This window comes from Penicillium longicatenatum, assembly GCF_028827895.1.
Source record: "Penicillium longicatenatum strain IBT 33135 chromosome Unknown contig_11_segment0_segment0, whole genome shotgun sequence".
Taxonomy (NCBI): Eukaryota; Fungi; Ascomycota; class Eurotiomycetes; order Eurotiales; family Aspergillaceae; genus Penicillium; species Penicillium longicatenatum.
Genome location: NW_026643117.1, coordinates 386,766 through 409,638, shown reverse-complemented (window position 1 = coordinate 409,638; position 22,873 = coordinate 386,766). Strand labels below are relative to the sequence as shown.

The 22,873-nt window shown below is 50.8% G+C and overlaps 10 protein-coding genes across 10 annotated transcripts; 4 read left to right on the top strand and 6 right to left on the bottom strand.

The window, feature by feature from the left end:
• Positions 1 to 379: 379 nt before the first annotated feature.
• On the bottom strand, positions 380 to 2,728 carry N7484_000145 (glycerol-3-phosphate dehydrogenase GUT2; the record flags this gene model as incomplete). Its single annotated transcript, XM_057110566.1, has 4 exons — positions 380 to 462; positions 521 to 1,849; positions 1,912 to 2,171; positions 2,298 to 2,728. 4 exons carry the CDS (start codon positions 2,726 to 2,728, stop codon positions 380 to 382), a joined length of 2,103 nt encoding a protein of 700 aa, XP_056977792.1.
• A 1,648-nt stretch (positions 2,729 to 4,376) lies between these two features.
• Positions 4,377 to 6,123, top strand: N7484_000144 (cytochrome P450; the record flags this gene model as incomplete). Its single annotated transcript, XM_057110565.1, has 4 exons — positions 4,377 to 4,745; positions 4,817 to 5,574; positions 5,639 to 5,757; positions 5,816 to 6,123. 4 exons carry the CDS (start codon positions 4,377 to 4,379, stop codon positions 6,121 to 6,123), a joined length of 1,554 nt encoding a protein of 517 aa, XP_056977791.1.
• Positions 6,124 to 6,597: 474 nt separating this feature from the next.
• Positions 6,598 to 6,942, bottom strand: N7484_000143 (uncharacterized protein; the record flags this gene model as incomplete). The annotated part of the gene is made up of 1 exon (XM_057110564.1): positions 6,598 to 6,942. The coding sequence occupies one exon, from the start codon at positions 6,940 to 6,942 to the stop codon at positions 6,598 to 6,600; it is 345 nt and encodes a 114-aa protein (XP_056977790.1).
• A 796-nt stretch (positions 6,943 to 7,738) lies between these two features.
• N7484_000142 (DASH complex subunit DAD2) lies at positions 7,739 to 8,199 on the bottom strand (the record flags this gene model as incomplete). The annotated part of the gene is made up of 3 exons (XM_057110563.1): positions 7,739 to 7,833; positions 7,889 to 7,948; positions 7,998 to 8,199. The coding sequence occupies 3 exons, from the start codon at positions 8,197 to 8,199 to the stop codon at positions 7,739 to 7,741; spliced, it is 357 nt and encodes a 118-aa protein (XP_056977789.1).
• A 221-nt stretch (positions 8,200 to 8,420) lies between these two features.
• Positions 8,421 to 10,443, top strand: N7484_000141 (shugoshin family protein; the record flags this gene model as incomplete). The annotated part of the gene is made up of 4 exons (XM_057110562.1): positions 8,421 to 8,469; positions 8,527 to 8,941; positions 8,993 to 9,507; positions 9,572 to 10,443. 4 exons carry the CDS (start codon positions 8,421 to 8,423, stop codon positions 10,441 to 10,443), a joined length of 1,851 nt encoding a protein of 616 aa, XP_056977788.1.
• Positions 10,444 to 10,972: 529 nt separating this feature from the next.
• N7484_000140 (PPP1R11/YPI1 family protein) lies at positions 10,973 to 11,534 on the bottom strand (the record flags this gene model as incomplete). Its single annotated transcript, XM_057110561.1, has 2 exons — positions 10,973 to 11,277; positions 11,336 to 11,534. The coding sequence occupies 2 exons, from the start codon at positions 11,532 to 11,534 to the stop codon at positions 10,973 to 10,975; spliced, it is 504 nt and encodes a 167-aa protein (XP_056977787.1).
• A 573-nt stretch (positions 11,535 to 12,107) lies between these two features.
• Positions 12,108 to 16,069, bottom strand: N7484_000139 (exportin CRM1; the record flags this gene model as incomplete). The annotated part of the gene is made up of 10 exons (XM_057110560.1): positions 15,916 to 16,069; positions 15,831 to 15,860; positions 15,701 to 15,773; positions 15,573 to 15,644; positions 14,769 to 15,481; positions 13,438 to 14,680; positions 13,141 to 13,370; positions 12,665 to 13,088; positions 12,420 to 12,591; positions 12,108 to 12,348 (listed from the first exon to the last, which is right to left on the bottom strand). Exons 1-10 carry the CDS (start codon positions 15,979 to 15,981, stop codon positions 12,108 to 12,110), a joined length of 3,264 nt encoding a protein of 1,087 aa, XP_056977786.1. The 5' UTR covers positions 15,982 to 16,069.
• Positions 16,070 to 17,172: 1,103 nt separating this feature from the next.
• N7484_000138 (uncharacterized protein) lies at positions 17,173 to 17,382 on the top strand (the record flags this gene model as incomplete). The annotated part of the gene is made up of 1 exon (XM_057110559.1): positions 17,173 to 17,382. One exon carries the CDS (start codon positions 17,173 to 17,175, stop codon positions 17,380 to 17,382), a length of 210 nt encoding a protein of 69 aa, XP_056977785.1.
• An 873-nt stretch (positions 17,383 to 18,255) lies between these two features.
• Positions 18,256 to 20,433, top strand: N7484_000137 (uncharacterized protein; the record flags this gene model as incomplete). The annotated part of the gene is made up of 2 exons (XM_057110558.1): positions 18,256 to 19,030; positions 19,205 to 20,433. 2 exons carry the CDS (start codon positions 18,256 to 18,258, stop codon positions 20,431 to 20,433), a joined length of 2,004 nt encoding a protein of 667 aa, XP_056977784.1.
• Positions 20,434 to 21,070: 637 nt separating this feature from the next.
• On the bottom strand, positions 21,071 to 22,246 carry N7484_000136 (porphobilinogen synthase HEM2; the record flags this gene model as incomplete). Its single annotated transcript, XM_057110557.1, has 2 exons — positions 21,071 to 21,973; positions 22,028 to 22,246. 2 exons carry the CDS (start codon positions 22,244 to 22,246, stop codon positions 21,071 to 21,073), a joined length of 1,122 nt encoding a protein of 373 aa, XP_056977783.1.
• Positions 22,247 to 22,873: the final 627 nt, after the last annotated feature.

Sequence of the window (22,873 nt, the reverse complement as noted above, 5' to 3'; positions counted from 1 at the left end):
AGCAAGGCATGTTAGCACTGCGTTTTCCCAATTAGACTCGTCAGCATACGAAAGCGGGCGACAACTGTATGGATCAGCTAGCTTCAAGGAAACAAGGTTTGTGTCGATGTATCCAGCGCAACTTGAACTGTACTGATCATAGGCTATAGTATCATGTTTCACCCCAGCATTGGTCTCACGACCTGGGTTTCTGATCGCGCGGCAAATGATAATGTCAGCCAAGGGAAAACGGCAGAGGCAAAAGGGACTCTACTACACAGACCCCCTCCCTCGCATTGATCTGTTATATATATACCATTTGCCACTGACATCAGGAAATCGTTGCAGGAATAAAGTAACATTTCTATTTGTACAAAGCCGGTTCTATTATTTCACATCTCTATTTGTTGAGGGGTGCAGGTTCGGGGTTGGAGGTCGCTGGAGTAATGACAGCGTCACTCTTGAGGATATCCGCTGGTGGTTCTAAGGGGTGGTCAGCAAAAATGCACTGCACGTGGAGAAAATGACTATTCAAGCTTACCAGTTCGGATCACAGCCTTGTGCTCAATCTCATCGAGATCCTGGACACGGCCGTTCTGAACTTCCTCGCGAGTCAGGCTCTGGAAGTTCTTGGGGAGGCCCATAGAACGGAGGTAGGAAATGGAGTCATTCCACTCCAACTCCTTCCGTTGATTGCTCCAGCTCAATTCTTCGCCCATCAGGTCAATAACTTTCGGCAATGCTTCCAGAGCGGCCTCGGCATTCAAGAAGGCCAGACGGGTACGGCGGGCGATGACGTCGACGGCAGTTTGGGCATACTCGTGACGGATGGCGTAACGGACCTCACCATCCACGAAGGGGTACAGGGCCGAGATGCGCTGACCGCGCACGGGGAAGCGAGCATTGGTGGGCGCGGAAAGAGCAGCCACCTGCCAGGCGCGGTCACCGTACGATTCTGTCAGGTGCTGGGCAACGTCGGTCTCCAGGCCGTAGTGCTGAATGAGGTTGATAAAGAGAGTCTTGGAGAAACCGTGGGCACCAATCAGGCGGACCTGGTGTGTCTGGCAGCTACCGTCCAGGGTAGCACCATCCGCGACCAAGCCACTGCCACCGACACCACTGATATCCGGCACTGCGGCCGGCTCACGGGGCTTCAGCTTGAACACATCGATAGCCTCGTCCACAGCCTCCTCCGCCATTTGACGGTAAGTGGTCCACTTGCCACCGGCGCAGGTCAACAATCCAGATGGAGAAACGGAGATCAGGTGGTTGCGAACTAAGGCCTGAGAGCTGGACTTGGCCGGGTCGCGGACCAAGGGGCGGATACCAGACCACGCAGCCAAGACATCGCTTCGGTCAACGTTGATGTCGGGGGCCAGGTAGCCACGAATTTCCGAAAGAATCCAATTGATGTCTTTCTCGGAGGGTTCGGGGTGGCGAGTGATCTCGGTAGGGGCGTCGGTGGTACCAGCAATGGTGTTGCCCTGCCAGGGCAGGAAGAAGATGACACGACCGTCGGAGGTGGATGGGTCAATGAGACCCATGTTCGACGGACTGTAGTATCCAGGGAGAATGATGTGCACACCGGAGCTGGGGGCCACGATCTCCTTGGTCTCGGGCTCGTCCATCTTGCGGATCGAGTCCGTGAAGGGACCGGTGGCGTTAATGATACCCTTGGCGCGAATGTTGAATTCCTGGGCCTCTTCACCATCTCTGCCCGGAATCACATCCTTCAAGCGAGCTCCATTGAGCTTGCCGGAGGCATCCTTGGTCAATCCGGTGACTTCCATGTGGTTCACGACCGTGCTGCCGTAAAGGGCAGCGGTCATGGCGAGGGACACATTCATTCGGGAATCATTGTGCGCACCATCTGCAAATCCAGTCAGTCTCCATCGCCCCCTGCTGCGGACAGGGAAGAAAGGGGGATCTTACCATAGTAGACCATTGCGCCAACGACATTGTCACGCTTAAGCATAGGGAATGAATCGATGGCCTTACTCTTGGTCAAGAAGTAAGAGCTCTCGATACCCTCGGAACCAGCCAAGAAATCATAAGCCTTGCAACCAGCCCAGAAATAAGGAGCCTGCCACCATTTCTGGAGTGGCACCATGATAGGTAGCCATTGTGAGAGATGGGGAGCTGTGTTCAAGAAATACTTGCGCTCACGAAGCGCCTCCTTCACGAGCTTGTATCTGTTGATGCAATGCAGCTTGTCAGCGGATCACAGCTCCACGATTTGTCGACTTTTTTTTTTTTTTTTTTTTTTTAATTTGCGGAGGGAAGAGGGGGGAGGGGGGGGAATTTAAGAGCCCACTGACTGGTTGTAATCCAATTCCCACACGGCCTTCTCTAGATAGCGCACACCACCGTGCACGAGCTTGGTGCTCTTACTACTGGTACCGGCACTGAAATCATCTCGCTCTACCACAGCGACTTTTAATCCTCGGGTGGCAGCATCCAAGGCAATGCCGGCACCGGTTGCACCCGCACCGATGACCAGCAGGTCGTAAGACTCCTCATCCTGACTGCGCTTCAAATCCTTAATCTGCTCGATGCGCGATTTGATTGTGGGGAAATTCGGGGGCACCAATTTGCCCTCATGGTACCCGGGCGGGGGGACAGCAGGGGCCTCAAGACCGGGGATGTTGCGTGGACGGTAGGAGATGTAAAGAACGCCGGCTCCGGCGGCAGCGGCGGCCGAGGTGTACAGAAGCGGTCGCAGAAACCTGCGCGAGTGACGAGCGGCCATTATCCGCGGGTATAATTCGATGAATAGATATTAACGGGGGATTAAGCTTCCGTCCCAATTGGACTTGGGATCCAAGGCTGTTTTAAGGTGTGTGTGAGAGAAGGGGTAGGAGAGGATTGGAGGAAAGGGGGAAGTGAAGAAAGGGAAGAGAACCGGTTGGGGAATATACGAGATAAGTAACATTGAATTCCAGGCAGGATCTGCGGCATAGATCGAGGCCAGGTCGCTATACCTTCCACAAACCGGTTCACATTCAATTGGGACTTCTGCGTCATTGCGGTGGGCGTTGTGAATTCCCACCAATCAGAGACTCGCACGCTGACATTCGGATTCCCACTCCGATACATGTGACCAGCAGGTTTTTACTGAACGCAATACACCGGACGCTGGACGGGGTCTATGCTGGGATTTGATTCTTGTCTCTACTGATATGCGCGGAGAATTCAGTACGGACTCAGATATACCAAGGCCGTCACCTCTATACCCATCGAGACTCTGCAAATCTCTGCATGAGCAGCTGACTTGCGGCTCAGATCCACTCGATCGCGGCCCCGTTTCCCTTTACTCCACTCATGAGCTCAGTGCTCCTCGCTGAACCAGTTTCTTCCCTGTCCAACCTTTGCCTTGCTGAGTCCTATGGAGTCATCGCACACATCAGGTTCCTGCATCTCACGTTACCTCCCTGTGGAATGCCAGGGACATTCTATGAGTCATCAGGTGGATAAACTGGACTCCGTAATGGACAATGCCCACGGGCCACAGGACAGCTCTACGAGTGGAGCAGAAGCTGATCCACTAGTAGCTCCATTCGTTATACACTAACGCTTTCTTTTTTTACTTTCTTTTCTTTTCTTAGATTTGCCCCTTAGGATTCTAACCAGGCTCAAAAGTCAGAGGCGTTTCCAATCGCTTCGGTCCCTGGATAGGGGAGTCACAGTGGACTCGGGCAGATCATTGGCCCCACATGAATTCTCCCCTTTTTTGTACGTTTCTCACTATGTCGTTCATTCGTACTAGTAGTATTACTATTCCTTTCTTCTATGCCGTGGTACTATTAAATAGGGCCTCGACGTTGCATTAGCGTGCACGGACAACTCGACAACTCCTATTCTATGCTACTCTAAAGGGATGTAGAATAGATTCGTAGCTAAGACAATACATGTCAATTCATCTTCATTGGATAATGATTGATTTGATATAAATCCGCGGTCATCTATGTGAATGTATATATGGGGTGTCTTTAGATGTACAGAGAGTACTGACATGGACACTCCCCGAACATCGATATCAACCTGACCTGGACAAAGTCCAGGTCCAACATGAAACGTTGACAAAGTAATAAGGTTATTCTGGAATAAAAAAAAAGCCCTTGATCGCTACGTTAAGTGAACTCCAGGACTGCGCACGAGTTCCGAAAAAGCGGAGGAATTCCGTGCGGCAACTCGGCTTTGCACGCTTGCAACCTGGGGAAAGTGTGGGGTTGACCAACCAAACCTCGTACTTATGCTGCGATGACCTAGATGCTCCATCGAATCAATGAGCTCTGACGGAAATGTTCCATTGCAAACAGCCGACCATATCTGCGGTTGGGAAATGGTTATATAGAAGGTCATGACCGTGTCTACCCTAGAACAACCATCTGCACACCATGGCTATCGCATCGACCCTGTTAGCCCTTCAAGGGCAAATAATTCACAACCCATGGCAGTCCTTGGGGATCACCGTTTTCCTGGCACCTATCCTTTATGTCATCCTGAACGAGTTCATTCGGGCATCGGTCCGTGTCAAGGGCATGAAAGGCCCCCGAGGCTTGCCGCTGATTGGGAATCTGGCTCAGATCCGAGTCAATGCAGCCGAGCAGTATCGAGTCTGGTCTAAGAAATTCGGTGCCGTGTATCAGATCCAACTGGGGAACGTCCCAGTGGTGGTTGTGAACTCGGCTGCTTCCGCCAAGGTGATCTTCGGCCAAAATGCCCAGGCACTAAGCTCGCGACCAGAGTTCTATACATTTCACAAGGTGAGTAATGAGGATTACACTCATACCAGCTCATTACATGCACTAACCACCGGAGGGACGCTATTGTGTAGATTGTTTCAAACACTGCAGGTACGACCATCGGAACTTCGCCTTACAGTGACTCTCTGAAGCGCCGCCGAAAGGGCGCCGCCTCCGCCCTGAACCGGCCCTCGGTGGATTCATACGTCTCCCATCTGGATATCGAATCAAAGGCCTTTGTCGAAGAATTGTTCCGGTATGGTAAAGGTGGCGCGACGCCTGTCGATCCCATGCCTATGATCCAGCGCCTGAGTCTAAGTTTGGCCTTAACGCTCAACTGGGGAGTGCGGGTGGCCTCGCAAGAGTCTGAGCTGTTTGATGAGATTACCCATGTGGAAGAAGAGATCAGCCGATTCCGAAGCACCACAGGAAATTTACAGGACTATATCCCTCTCCTCCGATTGGACCCATTCAGCAGGAATTCGAAGAAGGCAGCGGAGATGCGCATTCGTCGAGACAAATACCTAGGCTCCTTGAACCGAGACCTGGACGATCGGATGGAAAAGGGAACCCACACGCCATGCATTCAGGCCAATGTGATCCTGGACAAGGAAGCCAAGTTGAATACGGAAGAGCTCACCTCGATCAGTCTGACCATGCTCTCAGGTGGTCTGGATACCGTCACCACCCTTGTCGCATGGAGCATTGGGCTGCTCTCCACGCGCCCCGATGTGCAGGACAAGGCCGCCAAAGCGATCCAGGAGATGTATGGCCAGGACGAGCCCATGTGCTCGGCCGATGACGATCAAAAGTGTGCCTACGTTGCTGCGCTGGTCCGGGAGTGTCTTCGGTAAGTTTGTTGAAGACGAGGAAGCTTTGACGTCCGACCTGACCCATTCTGTGTACTCTCGTAGATTCTTCACAGTTCTCCGGCTGGCTCTGCCCCGAACATCAATCCGGGATATCACCTATCAGGGGATAGTGATCCCCAAGGGCACCGTGTTCTTTTTGAATGCCTGGGCCTGCAACATGGGTAATTTGAATCGCACCATCTCCGACTCTCCTCCAGCAGGCTAACGGTGACAATGTAGATCCAGATGTGTGGACCGACCCGGAAGAGTTCCGACCAGAGCGGTGGTTGGAGCAGCCCGACGCACCAATGTTCACTTACGGCATGGGCTACCGCATGTGTGCCGGCTCCCTGTTGGCCAACCGAGAACTCTATCTGGTTTTCATGCGGACCCTGAACAGCTTTCGGATTGAACCCCACGACAACGCTGATTGGCACCCCGTCCGTGGGAACTCGGACCCCACCAGTCTGGTGGCCATTCCTCAACGGTACAAGGTGCGGTTCGTGCCCAAAAACGTGACTGCCTTAGGCAAAGCGGTGGCGCAATGAGCAAGCCGATGACAATGGCGTGGCGAGCTGGGAGACAGATGCTGCGGGATGAGTGGAGCATGAGTCCCCACTTGTATACAAGCGCTATGTTGACACATTCCGGGTCTCCATTCAGCCTTGATTATTCTACATTCTGTATTTGCCAAAAGAGTTAAGATCACAAAAATCCAGAAAATACCAGTTTCCCCAGTTCCGCCCATGGAACATTCTGGTCCGGTGTATGAGATTAAATCCAACGCCAATATATCACAGTATCGCAGTATCACAAATGGAGTATTATATAGCAAGAGAGAAAATGAAGACAAGGGTATAGTCGTGAAGAATGAAGAGGGAGAAGAGACCCAGTGATATCCCATTTTCCTTTTTTTGGGAGGGGAAGCAATGACGCCTGGTGGTTTTTTTCCCTCGAAATATGCAATGATTCGCTGATGTAGGTGGTTGCCAGCTGGCGATGGCCAGGGTTTCAAGGCGGTCTTAGGAGGTGGTCAACCGTCGCTTGAGGTCTCGAACTGGATCAAAGGAGCTAGCATAATCTCGTAGCTCATCCTGGAGGTGGTCTGAGGTGGTATTGGACGCATGGCTCCGTAGTGAGGAGAGAGATGTTTGGGAGGAAGATGAAGAAAGACTGCGAGCCGATCGAGTTTCAGGCTGAGAGTCGAGAGTGGAAGAACGCGAGTGGGAGGATGTTTGGAGAGATTTTGGCTCATCGGGGGTTGGACGGTCCAACTCCGCTAGACGACATGATTGAGAACAGTAGGGACCACCAAGAGTCTGGCGATCACAGGCCAGACAGAAATCAAGAGACCATTCTGTGGACATGATGGATTGTGTAGATGCGAGAGAGAGAGAGAGAGAGAGAGAGAGAGAGAAAGCGAGTGAATAAATGGTCATGAAGGATGGAAGGTTTATGAATAAAGAACATCAGCTCATCGCATAGCATGCCACACGCCTATCAAGATGATGCATTGCGGGGGCCATTATGTCGTGGCTCGGGCGCTTAGGACGAAAAGAAAAGTCATTAAGAGCGAATTATGCGAGCTGCAGGAACCTGGAAGGGGCAACCATCGACGGGCTCCACTTGCATCCGGGCATCATTGGTCCAGTCCAATCGTCTCAAGTCCGTCATCTGCACCATTGAGGCCTGAGCGTTGATTTCGTGTGCCTGATCACTAGGAGGGGGCGCCGACGAATCAGCCCTTTCGTGGCTCGATTACTGCGATTATGGCTGATCGCTATCCCTAATACAGGACTCTACTTAAACTTGCTAGTTCCATGCACCCCCTCTTCTTGATAAATTTAGCTTGCAGCTGGGTCGACAGGGGTCACGCGAGAATTCAGTTCCCTCAAAAATGCGGGGAAGATAGGCAATCGAAACGCTGTGAGGGAAAATGGGAAATGAAGAAAGGAAGAGAGGATCGTGCGAGAATGACTTGAGATAAGCCCAACAGATGTCCCCCAGAGACTTCCTTTCCCTTCGGATGACCGCTTATCTTGTCTCCAGCCCGGAGCGCTTCCAATAGATGAGGGTTTTCCCACAAGTGAGGGGAGAGGAAAGCGCGTGTAAAATAATGCTTCATAATTGCCGTGGGTCTCATAGCTAATTCATTGCGATCGTTCATTCACCCTGATCAGGGATGCGAACCAAGGTGGCTGGCAAACTAGAATCGTTCGGGTCATCGGTTTGATCCGGGTCAAGTCCAGCAGCTTTCTCTGCATTGGTGTTAGTGGAATGTAATCGCTGATAAGCCCTATCACGCAAGCTTACTGGAGGCGAGACTGATGGCGCGGAGAACATTATCCCAATTGGCAAGAACGCATGCAACGGCTGTTAACCAATTAGTCGGGCGACACTTGGTCGGGGAAGAGCAATCTACCTTCAGTGCCATCCTTCAACGTGGCAATCTTGCTCTCGAGCGCCTGCATTTGCATGGCGAGGGTCCCGCTCAGATCACGGAGTTGGCGCAGATTTTCCAGTTCGGCTTTTTTGGCGGCAATGCGGGTAGCTAGAGCCGAGGAGGGCTGCGGCTGGCGAAGCGCCCCAGGCAGCATGGAAGGTGGTCGCGACGAGTAGGCCATGAGTGGAATGTGACGCGGTTTCAATTGAATGTTTGGCGATCATACAAGCTGGATGGCAAATGGGACAAACAGAAAATCACGGGATCCACTCGTGCGTCGGCATGCACTAGTCCCAATGAAGACAAACGTCAACAATCGTGTTTACTGGGGGAAAATCGTCGAGTTCCATCATCTTCACTGTTTCAACTCTCCGTTCCACAACCCTGGTGGCATAGACCATCATGGCTCGGCTCAATGATTACACGGCCCCTCCAGAGTCAATCGAAGCCCGTAAGTTAAAAGAGAAATCAAGCCATGCCCCCTTCCTAACGCGGTGATCTTCCCTAGTCAAGCGAAGATTTGTGCGACAAAATAAGGAGATCGCGCGGGTCAACTCAATGCAGTCCCTTCGTATCCGAAGCTTAGAGTCAGAAGTTGCCCATTTACTTGCCGAGAATGTCTCTCTGCGACAGCAAGTGATCAATGTCACCCAAGAGGCCGAAAGGTTGGAGGCGGCGAAAATGCTCCATGCCGGGGTTTATGAGATCAAGTCCCGACTGGACGCCAAAGTAGCAGAGCTGAATGACCTTGCATCAGAGCTGGGCATGCTTCCTCGCAAGATTGGCAAGCTGGACAAATCTGACCCAGATCGCCCGAAAGCAGCGGGGTCGCGACCACAACCCGCGGACCTGGATTATCCAGGGGAGGATGGGAGGCTACCGGCCATTTTGGAAGACAAATGCTATCCTCGAAAAACTCTGGAGTATGTCTCCTCGCTCTCGGGCCGTTTTCGAGTCATCGCTAATCTATGTAGAGCGCAAGAAATCCAGAATCTCGTGCAGGCGGACTCAAGCCCCGCCCAGCCTGTGTTTGAGGTCGATTTAACACAACAGTCTGCCACGGAAAGCCCATCGCCTAGTCTCAAGGTCCACGAGATCCTGCCAGAAGACCAAATGGGTTCCTCCTCGATTCCCGATCAATGCCTCCCACCCACGCTCGAGACTCGCAAGAAGAAAAAGAAGACAGACTCGGTGTCCCCCGAAAAAGGGGATTTCACCCTGCAGGAACCGAACGTTCCTGGCGTCAACGACCGGCGGGTAAAGTCAGGATCTAAACGAAAATTCAGCCCAGACGAGGATGGAGCCCTATCGGATGGAGATGGTGTTCAAGAATGTGACGAGTTTCAATTCAGCCGACCTAGCCAAAGTCCCCCGAGACATACAGACCTCTTGCAATTGATGCATCAGGATACTTCACCTATAAAGACTCCCGTGAGCATTAAACGAGGGTCAGCAACTGGAACCATGAAACGGAAAGTTCTTGAACCCAGTAAGGAACCCACTTCCAACCTTGCTGATTATACATGTGCTTTTGTACTAACACCAACAACCAGAGAGTGCAAATCTCAGCTTAGGCTCCCCCAAGAAAGCTCGGGCATCGTTGCATCCGGACAATAAGCTTCCCATGCAGATGGTTGGTAATGAAAACACCGTGTCACCTCAGAAACCGAAGGAGCTCGAGAAACCCAGAGGCCGTAGCTTAAGTCAAGCGGCGCGTCGACCTCGTCCCATTTCCGATACTCAAAGACAGAGACATTCTCAACCCTCCGTCCAGTCTGAACAGCCAGCGCTTATTTCACTCAAGGATTCTCCCATCGTCCAGTCTGATATCATGGCCACCGATGCAGATGTGGCAGCGACATCCCGATCCTCACGACGCCGGGGGGCAGTGGTCAGCTATGCAGAGCCCAACCTGCGTGACAAAATGCGACGCCCAACCAAAGAACTGATTGATGCCGTGGGCCGAAATGGATCCCGCAGATCCTCAAGCTTCCTGCTTGACCCGCAGAGCTTGGGTGAGGCAGGCGGTATGCTGCAAGGAGAAAAGCCGGCGACCAGCCCTTTTCCCCAGTCGAACCAAAACCTGGTCAATCCGAAGCACACGCATCAGACCCTTGGTAGATCCTCGGGAGACGAGGCATCACACCAATTGCTGGAGACCGTATCCCAACGGAGGCAATCGCGGCGGCACTCATCTAACCCAAAAAGCACCACTCGTGACACATCGCCATCAAGGGGTGTCTCCGGAGCTGCAGAGCAGCCATCTTCTCTGTCGATGAAATCCCCTCCTGGTGCAAGTTCATCTCTCATGCAGGCAGATGGCTCGTTGGAAGATGATGACCTTTCTTGGAAGAGTTCGGCCATGGAGACCGGCTACCGCAGAGAGACTCGTGTGGCGGCGAGAAGGAAAAGTATGATGGTATAAAAGGAGAATGCGTCGCTTGACGTTTATTACATACTCGTGTATTTAGTTGTTGTTTCTTTCAGCTGTGCTTGGTGCAGTCATGATACAGATACCCATTGGCGTTTTGGATCTTCTGAATTAACACTATTTTATTGTCTTTGTTCTAAGCTGATGATCCTTTCAAAAAGTCCTAGACAGGAAACACTAGCTACATATACATGTACGTAAGTAGCTAGTGACCTCAAGGGAGCCCGCCTCTATTACCCGCAGGTGAGCCGCATTTCATTGAATTGTACCCACAGCATCTAATATGTTCTCAGAACTTGTGAACCCCTTTCCCTTGAGGCCAGCTAGCGTAAGTGATTAGAGGCCATGCGAGCAGTACCGTCCTAGGTAAGCGTAGGGTTTTTTTTGGAATTTTATTCTTGCGATCTCGGCTTCGATAACATCATGAACTGCTGTTGCGCACAATCTACCTTTGACCACAGCGACAACAAGCCCGCACTTCAAAGATCCCGCGATAGGGTTACTTCGCCGGGGTGTCCCCAAGTCATGTGCCTCGGGATGAATTTTTCGATGATCTGGGCATCTTCTCATAGGCATTCGGGCTTGGTTTCCTTTTGAGCTTAGTGTGACGGTGGCGATGTTGATGTGTGCAAGCATCTGAAGTCTGGTCTTGTGACTGATCCGACGAGCCCTCCCCTGCTGGTCCCCGTCCTCTCGGGTGCGAGTGATGGGTTGACCTGGATTTGCGGCAGTCGGTCTCACTATCACTGTCTGAATCGGACGAGCTGGAGGAAGATTCTTCGGAGCTACTCTCGCCCACAGGTCGAGCTTTGTGGTAGATACAGCATACTGGGAGAAGGTCAGAATTATCTCTATGGATAGGTCAGCAGGACCGAGTAAGATTCACCTTTAGAGCTTTTTTTCCCCATGCCTTCATTATCTACAACATCTTCACTCCATCTAATGCGTCGAGAGGAGGATGGCTCGGGGCTGACGCTGGGAGCATCCTCGCCCCGCAACCGAAGAGTCCCTGGAAGCGACAAGTCTTGAGATGTTTGGGTGCTTGTCTGGTGTTGTGGATTCCTTGGCTGGCGAGTTTGAGACATGATTGAGAGGAAGCCACTAGTAAAGAGATTTGGAGAAGATAACTTACTTTTTTGGTGGTGAGGCCCATCCCGATAAGTCAAGCCGATAAGACTCTCCGAGATCTCACCGCCCGTATTGCCCATAGATTGACTCGTCCTAACGACATGACATATTGACATTTTACTCTATAGTCGGATATACACAGGATTCATTAAATTCTTAGATTTTTCCTCATTAGAGGTTGTTCATTTTTTGTCAATAAACCAGGGAGAGAAAAGCTATCTTCTTCTTTAACAGATATCAAACAAGATCACCTTGGAAAAGGAGGCGATGCAAAAGAAGATCAACAGGTGCATCATGGTATGGCGGAGCTCACTGCAAAAAAAATGACTCAAGAAAGCAAGGTTTGGTCTATGATGTATGCCCCTTCCCGATTCCAGCAGAATACGGGCTGGTTCTTCCATGGGTTAGAGTTCGTAGAGGGACCAGCCATCAAGGCCGTCATTTCTTGATATCGACGTCGGGTTCCCCGTCCTGTCAGAAGAGCTAGTTGACACGAAATTGGGGATCTCCGACCGTAATTCTTCATCCAGTCACAGTTCGTCTTCTTGATCCATCTCCGACGGCTTCAGCAAGCCTCCTACCTTCATGGCACGGCTCCTCTCAGCGGTTTGTGCATCCCGGACAGCCTGCTCCCGTTCTTCGGCATAGAGTTCGGCATTATCGTCAGAAAATTCCTTCAAAGAGATGAGGAAGTCACGGAGATGAGTTTTGAACTTGTTCAGGTCATCGGTGTAGGCGAAAAGTCCAATCACAAATTGCTGGATTTGCACTCTGCTATAGTTAGTATCGCCACGGCTTGACTACTGCCCGTATCGAGCAAACTCGTTGAAGGAGTAACGTACTCTTGTAGATTCTTGAATGCATTCTGCAGCAAATTGGCGACATACTGCTGAAGGAAATCCTTGTTCGAAGTGCCGGCGGGAGCTTGGTCAGCAGTGTAGATGGGCTCGGAGATCTTTTGAGATTCGATGAAGTAAAACATGCGGGACAAAAGCATGGCTTGGGATTTGAAGCCTACAGTGGACCGAGAATTGGTTAATATCTTTTCTCCGCGAGGGGGGTGGGGGGAAAGGAGATATATACATACCAGCCTTGTGGTCACTGTCGGTAAGAACGAAGAAAACATCCTGAAGAATGGGAATGAAGAATTGGCGGAAGAAAATGCTTGCAGTCTGTACGTCAGTTTCGGCCATGTTGTTCATCAATTCCAGGCACATAGTGAGACCCGTGTTCTCGACCTCTCTGTTGTCATGCTTCGATGCCCACATGCAGGAATCAATGACAAACTTGAACTGGGGACCATCGAGTTTCAATAATGCCTGGAAGCAATAGAGATTGATAGCCTGGAGCAACTTGAAGAACTGAACACGATGTTCAGGGTACTCATGGAAATCCTTGTTGATCATTTCCAATGTACAGGTAAACACGCTGTCCATAATAGCGGGAATCTTGTCTTCCATCAGATTCTGTGGGTTCAGGCGTAGGAAAGCGTTAGCTGATGCAACAACAGTCTATGAGGGAGAGAAAAAGGGCACAAAAAAGGTTGGAACAATGATCACGTACGTGCAACTTGTGGATAATAGTTGTCATGACGTTCAAGACCTCCGCTTCGCGTGCATCCGGCACGTTGCGGTGATAGTCAATCAGGACAGCCTCAAGAAGGGGTGGCACCATGCTTGCATTGACCATTTCGAGATCATCCGACTTCTCGACATAGGTATCAATGAGCTTCAAAATCTCCTTTTTGATGGTGCGAAGACCGCGAACTTTGGGTGTCTTGGGAGCGATTTGTCCTGTGGTAATGTTAGCATGCCAGTGGTGATTGAAAGGATTCAGTCTGGCGGTTCAGGAAAGACGTACCGTCACTGGCCACAGCATCGTTAATCAATTGACTGGAGGCGCGGTACATGTTCAACATATCATGGAAGATGCGGCCAATCTGGGAGTAGAAGTAAGTCCCAATGGATGAGCAAGCTGCAACGTTGGTCTTCATAATGTTGCCAATAATTTTGATTGTGTTGGCATCCTGGAGAATCGCAGCATTCTGGTTGGCCTCCGCAATAATCTGGTCCCATGCCGAATTGGGCAAGGCCATCAAATTTTCCGTCAGGCGATCCTGAAGGCCCTTTTGGCCTTGTGCAGAGATCATATAGCCGCATGCTTCGTAGAATGTGTGGATCTGCTGAGGAGACAGATCCATGGTGATTTTTCTCATGTTCCGGACGATTTCCTCGATGAAAGGCTCATTCTCCCCGGGTTGCAGTGCCACAAAGTGTCGTCGGCACTTGTTGGCAATCTTGATAAATGTATCACACGCCATGTCCTGAACACCTTCGTGTGTTTCGTGCATGAACTCAAAAAGCTTGTTCACCACGGTTTTCAAGAACTTCCAGTGAGCTTTCAAGAACCGAGGGTATTGGCCCACAATGTACATAATATTACTGGCCACCACGGCCTTGTTATCCTTCCCGCGCTTTTGCTCGGTCAGACCTAGAAGGTCTTTGATGACTGTGACCAGGAACCGCTTCTCTGTTTCTTCATTCATGGCCCCAGAGATGGATCCAATTGCCCAGCACAAGGTATTGCAGTTCACCCAGGACCATTCGGTTCCGTCAACTTGCTTCGCCAATTTCTCGATCATGATGGTCTCGGTATCTACCACGTCCAGATGCGTGAGGTAGACCAAGCACTCTCGAATGGTTTTGTAAAGCTGGATTGTGTCGCTCTCCTTGACAAATTCACGGACAATCTCTCCTTCGTCATTCTCAACAATCAACACCTCCTCGGGGCGGACCATCTTCTCAATCATGACCGTACGGAGGTTCGAGAGAACGGTTTCGTACTTGTGTTTGCGAAGGGGATAGTTGGCCAGAGTACTGGGGTGAGGCGCTCCCCCATTCGCCAACCCACTTACACCCATTGTCACGAGCGGGTTGATATCGGTAATTGGGAGTTGTTGCATCTCCTCATATAGCTCTTGTACCAATCGAGTCCAATAATCCAAGCAAATCTTGAACACCTCCCGGTCGTCGATCTGGCTGACACGGATCAGGTAGAAATGAGCATGCGTGAGATAATCTTGGTTGGGTAGCTTCTCAATCAGCTATATGAAAAATAGAACAATCGCGTTAGTACTAAATAAGATTTGCAAAGGGGTACAGGTAACGGGGGCGATCAATGAGTATACATACGTCTAGGTGGGCGCTGAAAAAGCTGGACAGAAAGAGTGCCAGATTCGAGACAAACTCCTGATCTCTGCCGTTACTCTGCGCGTATGTCTCCTTCAGATCCATAGAGAGGGGGATCACGGTGGAGACAGTCGTGAGAGTCTCGGTAAACATATGAACTAGCCTCTCATCATAGTTATACGGAGCACCGATTTGCAGGCCACCGATTTCGGTGAGACACTTGAGAGTGACGTTTCGAAACTCGGGTGTTCCCAAGAATCGCGTCAAAAGGGTGTTGATGATGGGTGTTTCAAAGATGTAGCCCAGGGGAATCCAGTTCAGGAAGCGCAAGAGGGTTTCCAGGGTGGCCTTGACCAGACTCGGTTGGTTAGCGGTGTTGAGAACCTCTGAACAAAGTTGGAAGATAGAGGCGAATTCCTGGGTCATGGAGGTCTTCAAGTTCCTCGCCTTCACCGAGGTCATCTGATCCTGTGAGAAATCAAAAACCTCCTCCGACAACAGGCGCAGAATGGCCATATTGTTTTCACAGATGGAGAGACTGGAATGGCAGGAGGAAATGATCTCGTTGATGAAGGTTGGCCAGTTGTGTGGCCATTCTTGCTTCAGGATCGAGACCAGGACGAGATTGAGTTTGTTCACAAAGGCGCGTTCGGTCCGGAGCTTCTCCTCAGAGCCTGAGTTTTCAATGATGAAATTGACGATAAAATTCCGAATTCCTGAAAAAGCGAACCAAGATACCTGTTAGTGAGTGTCACCACAAAACAAAAGGGAGACCTGGGAAGCAAAGTGGACGCGCTGGATGGTTACCTTGACACTGTTCTCTCGGCAGAACCTTCCATCGAGTCATGATCACATCGTCGAGGACCTGAAGAGCGATATCTGATGAGGACGTCAGTATAAATTGCGCTCAGAGCTACAGCACGAAAAACACGCACATTTGGTCTGGGGATAGGAAGCTTCCTGTAGAATGTTGCCAACGGTTACCCAAGCATCGGGATTTTGCTTGAACTATATCGTCTTGTAAGAATTCAGCGGGAAATCGCGTCGTGGGTCAGCCATGCTTACTTCAGTGAGGGTCTGCTGGGCTTGTTTTTGCTGCGCGTCGTCAGTCTCCAATCTTTCTGGTTCCCCGATGTCCATTTGGACTTACCACATCGCCCTTGCCTTCAAAGAAAGCGCGGACTGTGTTGTCCAGCTCTTGTACAGAAACAGACATCCCGCCGCAAATATTGGCGCAGTCGCCGGGATCACGAAGGCGTCACGGCAATCCCTCCCCAACGAAAAAGAGGGAGGATCAACAGAGGGTCCCAAGAAAAGGGGAATTGGCAAGGACTTTTAAGCCCACTTCGCCGCTGTGGGTAGAGAGTAGAAGAAAATGGGACGGGGGCAAAAAAAGAGGGGGAGAGGTTAGGGAGGAGAGAGTAAGGAAGAGAGAGAAGGGGAGAGGACTGGTGGGGTAGCAAAGATGAACTCTTGGAGGGGCGTGGAGAGTCAGCAGATTGCGGCCTCTCTCATACACAAAGGAGATTAAGCTTTCGCAGTGATCGACGGGAACTCCCAGGAACTGAGGCAAAATCTGTGTGGGATAGAAAAGACAATACTTATCAACACTGGCGGTGAAGCGCGTCGTTTCTTCGTCTGTTGGAAGGGGAACTCGGGATCTTAGTCAGCCGAGCTCTCCCGGGCGCTTCCCATGGTTCTGTAGGTGGTATTGGATGACGATGGTGATGGCAGGGAAAAGAGGTGGAATAGAGTAGAATGAGATGGAGGGGGAAAAAGAAACAAAAGGGAAAAAAAAAAAAAAAAAAAAAAAAAAGAGAAGAAAGAAAGAGTAAGGGTATGATGAAATGAAGCGGTAGGCGATCGAAAGGAGAAAGAACTATACGAATAGAGTGCTCTACAACAATTATTGGAGAAGCAGCTAAGGGAATGACTCGGAACACCGGGGGAGAGCTATGCCTTAGTCATGATTTTGTTATCCATTATGATAATTATTCATTTTTTGGTTACAAGTTTGATTGGAATGTGAAATTACTCAAAGTGTATGTGGATTTATATTCCGAGAACAGAAATAGATGGTTTGCAAGTCATAGCCCCGTTGTTGGACCGGGATGAAGAGAAGAGAGTTTCCACTAGTTAGAGAGAAGGGAGAGTTACATCATGGGATATTGTGATTGGTGCCACCAATGATATGATCCTGTAAGAGATGACATAAGGTGACAACTGAACAATCATCGAGATCATCTTTCCAGGAAAAATTCAAGTAAAAAGGGAAACCGAAGGAAAAGGCGTAAGAACGACATGAAAAGGGAGAGAAACCTGAAGAGGGGAAAGAACACTAAGATGTGACAATGGCGACCAAGTGCAGCGCGCGGTGACCAGCTGATAAGCGATGCATAACCGCCCAATGCGCCCACGCGGCGCCAATGGCGAATGTGGTATCGCGCCCGCTCCAGACCCCCCAAAGCCGCCCGAAGCCCAAAACTTGCGCGCCCCACCAGGACACGGGGCGCCTGGGAACGCGCGCCATTGTCGCTCCGGTCGTTTGGGAAATGATGGTGTCTCAGACCCGCGCACACCTCACCTTCCTATGGCGCCTACGCCTTCCGATTGGTAGAGTATGTGACGCCGTCCTTGCCGATCGCGCGCCAACTTCCCTTTCCTTTCCATTTCCCTCCGGGTCCTGTTTTTTTATTCTATTTTTCCAATTTCGATTGGGGGCCATTGGGGGTCAGGTGTGCAGAGCAAAATAATAAAGAAGGAGGGTAGACAGAGAGAGAGAGAGAGAAAAAGATGGAAAGATGAGGAGAGGGGAAATGGGAAATGGGAAATGAGAAAACAGAAAAGAGAGAAAAGGCTCTATGATTCCTTCTCTCTCTTATACTTGTAGTAATGTATTCTTTTCGATTTCCCTATTATTTTTAGCCCCTCTTCCCTTTCTTTCTTCTCTTTCTCTCATATACTCTTTTCTTTTCCTTTCCCCTTCCCCCTTCTATCTTCCCCTCTTTCTCCATCTAGTTCCCCTGGACTTTTCCACATATAGGGCTCAATTTCATCTGATCTAATATCTTGGAGAAAGACTGGTCTTCCCTTGGAATCTTCTGTCTCCGGTAAAGCGCGCCTGGTCCTGGGGCCGCACGGAAACCAACCCACATCTCCCACGCCCCACCCCAGACGAGGTTGCCGCGATCTATCTGGGTAATTTGGAGGGCAATCTGCGAACTGAACCCTCTCCTGGGAACAGAAAGACGAAAAGAGAGCAAGCCAGACAAGGAATTGACAAGCGCGGGGATTCAGAGCCCCCGTGTTCAGTCTCGGCAACTTCCCGGCGCGCGTCTGCGGGTGGTCCAGCGCATAGCATTGGGTAAAGTAAAAAGCGCAGCACAACGGGAAACGCCCATCGTCATTGAAGCTCTAGAGCAACAACAAAGAAAAAAAAAAAAAAAGGGGAAGAGGGGGGGAAATGACGGCCATCGCCACGGCCCCAATCATGAGCAGCCATGATGCTGGAGCAGAGGCAGGAACCGAGCACAGTCCATCGCGCTTTACTGCGGTCAATGGGAAGGACTCGTCCGTCTCCGCCAAAAAGGGGAGTTCCGGTTCGAGGGAGAGAGCACTCTCCGGGTCAGATATCCAGGAGAGATCTAGACTAGAGATCTCGGAGCAAGAACATAGTCCGGAGGACCGCGGGTCGCAACGATCATCGCCAGAGGCATCGGCTCATATCCATAAGCGCAAAAGATCCAACTCCTCCTCCCGGGAGCATGAATCGCGGCATCCATCAGAACTAGCTGGGACAGCCAGAAGTTCCACGGGTCATCCCACTGAACTGAGTGCGCCTATAAACTCCAATGGGGCAGGTTCAGGATCGGTCTCGGACATAGAACCGGGTCCCAATGGGCCCAGCCGATCAGATCCCCCCGAGTCTTCTCAGATTTCTAATGGACCATGGCCCGAATACGATGCCCAGTTAGTGAGTCAAGCCCAACGGGCCCAGCAGATTGATGCCTCCGACGCCCAACTAGTAGATGCGCTCCAACGAGAGGCGCATTCACAGGACCCTGGTCACCGAAACGTGAACGCATCCCGGTCCACACCCGCCCCGACGGTGCAATCCTCCTCATCGCCGGCGTACTCCTCGGAGCGACCGACGACGGCAGTGCAGGTGGCACCCAAGCGCAAACGCGTTTTCAGCAACCGGACCAAGACCGGCTGCATGACATGTCGGCGTAGAAAAAAGAAATGTGATGAGCAGCATCCAGCTTGTAAGTTTTCCCTGCCGTCCTTTCTCTCATTTTCTCTCTTTTTCTTGTGGTGGGGGAGAGGAGTCTTTTTTTCATTATTATTGTTATTATATATTCAAGTTCCATCTTCTTGTGAAGAACAGCCCGACATGGTCACTTGGAAGGGGAGGATCTCGTGCTTACTATCGACAACAGGTAACAACTGCCTACGGGGCGGCTTTTTATGTGAAGGGTACTCCTCGAGGAGTACATGGCAGAAACCTTCAAGCTCGAAGGCGCCAGTTCCCTTGCAGTCGAAAGAAGGGTATGCCGAAACCAATGGTCAATTTGTGCCAGAAACACATCATGACCGGCAGTTGGCAGAGCACATGGATTCACGGAAGATGCGACCAATTGTGGTGGAAGACGAGCGAGCCGCTCCACAATATAACACCAGTCCCACCGAAACGGGCTCCAGTCATCACCCATCGTGGTCCAAACGACCTTGGCCCAATACGGGTCACTCGGGGCATGCATATCCATCAGAGCACGTCGCCAAGGGGGATTATCGAGAGGTTCCATCTATTCATGAGCTCCCGCGGGATACACTATCCAAGCCCGACTATCCCGCAGTGCCTCCGATTCGAGAAATCTCGCATGGGCCACCCCCTAAGGGGAATATGCCCTTGTTGTTCCAGGGAGCTGTGGCGCCACCAGTGCCGGCCACGACGATGGATACAAACAGCCCTCAGGTACAAGCTCGAATGGCCCTCAGCATTGAGAACCAGCTATCTAGTCGCACGGCAAGCAGCGATGACACCGAAATGGACAAGATGATGAAAGGCGACCTCTACCGCCCATTCGATGTGCAACTTGTAGAGGAAAGGGACCGATGTCGACGCGCACTCGCCCGATTCAACAATGCCTGCAATCCGCTGAGCGGGCTCAGCTCCAAGGAACAAAATCGTCTTCTCAAAGAGATCCTGGCTGCCCAACCTACTTGCACCTTGAAGCCCCCAGGCTCTCCGGGTATGTCCACGCCGACAATGCGTCGTCCGGCCCCTAGTCTCGGGCCGGGGGCAATAGTGGAGTCCCCCTTCACCTGCCACTACGGGTATCTGAGTATTGGAGAGGACGTGATGATTTCCCATGACTGTATATTTGTGGACGATTGCTTTATTTTCGTGGGGGCCCATACCTGGGTCGGATCCAATGTCACTATCCTCACCAGCATGGCACATTCCAGTATGCAGGAGCGGAAAGGTACCCAGAGCCGATATGAAGGTCGCCGAGTACGTATCATGGAAGACTGCTACATTGGGGCAGGGTCTACTATCTATCCCGGCGTGACCCTTGGCCGAGGGGCCTACATTGCTCCTGGAGAGGTTGTTCGGAGTGATGTGGTTCCCTACGGTTTTCAAGGTTTCAAGCCAAACTACATGTGAGATGTCGGGATATATACAAGCCACGGTTCTTATGGTCAATGATTCCCGGATTTTTTATTTCCCGTCTTTTTCTTGGTGGACCTTCCCTTTTTCTTTTCTTTATATCCTTTTCTGACCTTTTCTTTTTCTTTTCTCTTTTCGTCCTTGCCTTGTTTCTTTCTTTTCGAGGTACATGATTCCGTGGCGCTCTGGGGGATCTGAGGGGAAACGGAGCCAAGCGAATTGATATGCAGTACATATATAATCCCCTAAGTTTGTTTAAAGAGGCGTTTCTCTGTTTTTTTTTTTTTGGGGGGGGGGGGGGGAATTTCCAGCTTATGATAAGCTCTTGAATATATTATGGATGCGTGGTCTGTATGGTGATGAAAAATAGGTGTGGAGATTCATGATATGCTAGACAAAGAGGGTGTACATCATCCCCCCAAGTCGTTTTTTGAAAGATTGAGACCGAGAAGAAAAACAAGTCGCAATGGGTATCTATCTGGGTTCTGGTAGGAAGAAGGGAGGGGTGGATCATTGGCGGAGGCAACAGAGCCTATGGGAAGACAGTCATCGAGATAGCAGTCTTCCACTTCCCTGGAATATGAACTGGTGACGATTGAAGCGTGATCGAAATCCCCAGCGAGAAATGGGTTCCTTAAAGCCAATCCAGGAATTCTGGGACGAAATAGCTGACCACAATCCCCGCTCCGGCCCTAAGAATCCCTTCGGTGCTCTCAAAGGCCATGGCTTTCAAGTCGAAAACGCCCGCCTTCGCAGCCGCATGGATCATGGCAAATTCACCACTAACCTGGTACGCCGCCACTGGAAGATCCTGAGCAAGGTCTTTAGCGTCCCGAATGATGTCCAGGTAGCTGCTAGCCGGTTTGACCATGATGATATCCGCGCCTTCATTCATGTCACGCTGGATCGCCCGTCGGGCAAGGCCTCGGCCACCTGGAGGAAGTTGATAGCAGCGGCGATCGCCAAATGAAGGACATGACCCGGCAGCATCACGGAAGGGACCATATAGACAGCCACTGAACTTGGCACTATATGACATCAAGAGCACCCGATGGGCCAGGCCAGCTTCAATCAGTTTGAGTTTGATCCCACGCACTCTCCCGTCATTCATATCAGATGGAGCAACACAATGGGCGCCGGCGACAGCGTAGGCCAAGGCCACATCAGAGATCCGGTCGACGGATTGCGCGTTGTCTAGTGTCCCGTCCTCCCGGAGGATTCCACAGTGACCATGAGACGTGTACTCACAGAGACAAACATCTGTAGTGATATAAAGTTGAGGAAGGCGAGACCGCAGCAGCCGGATGGCCTGGATGACTGGGCCTGCGGGATCATCCGCGGCCGTTCCGAGGGCATCCTTAGCTGATGGATGCAAGGGGACACCAAAGAGCATGACCGAACGAAGCCCTTTCCGGACTAGGGGAGCCAGAAATGGGATGAGACGATTGACACCCCGGCGGTACTGGTTGGGCAGGGATGGGATCGGGGTCTCTTCATCAGGATTGTCGGTGATGAATAGCGGGTAGATAAGCATTTCCTATGGACGTCTTGATGAGATTGAATATAATGGAGGTGGAGCTCAAGCACCGACCTTGGTCAACTGCCTCTCTGCCTGCCATGATCGGCTTAGCGGGTGGCTGTATCCAGCATGCAGTTGGCTAGATATATCTCCGGATATACTGACACTCGTGGCCGTGGTGCTCGTGTACGAACGAGCGGTACGGGACTGAGCATGCGAAATCTGCGAACCCCGCTCATCCGCGTTGGAATCCCGGAAAGCAATATCAGAGACTAGGTTGGAAAATGACATGATTCTAGAGGTGGAATTGTGAGTACACCATGGAATCCTGGAGGGAATAATTGCGATAATCTGAGGAAACGCGGGTGGCGGAGTCGGAGTTGCGGGTGAAAAGTAATCTGTCAGCCGAGGTGCGGGTAAGGGGAATGGCACTTGACATGATTGGCCGAGATAAAGTTCCCTTTTTGATCCTACTATGATTTTTACCGTTCTTCTTAGTAAGATAGTGAACTTGAAATTGTCTATTGATTTAATCTAATTGCCTACAATGCTTGATCTACTTACTTATGTTTTAGTTTGTTATCTTCTTATGCGAGCAGAATTGCGAGTATGGAAGCAGGAACAATATGGGAATGACTGTATGATGGAGCGACAAGACAGGAAGCTTAAGCAGCCAGGGAAGGCACCAGTCCTAAAAAGGACATCAACACTTATAGTTACCGTAATACTGATGGTTTAAAAGTACAAATCGTACGGTGTACAGTGCCTTAAGGCTATGGCTATTAGCTACTACTAAATTTTATTGTCAAATGTGTATTAGGAGGGGGGAGTTGATAATCGAATACCATCAAATTACTCAAATTGATTAGATGCCTTATTAGCCTTTATCTAGGCTAGTTTAGAGATTAAAAATTGGAG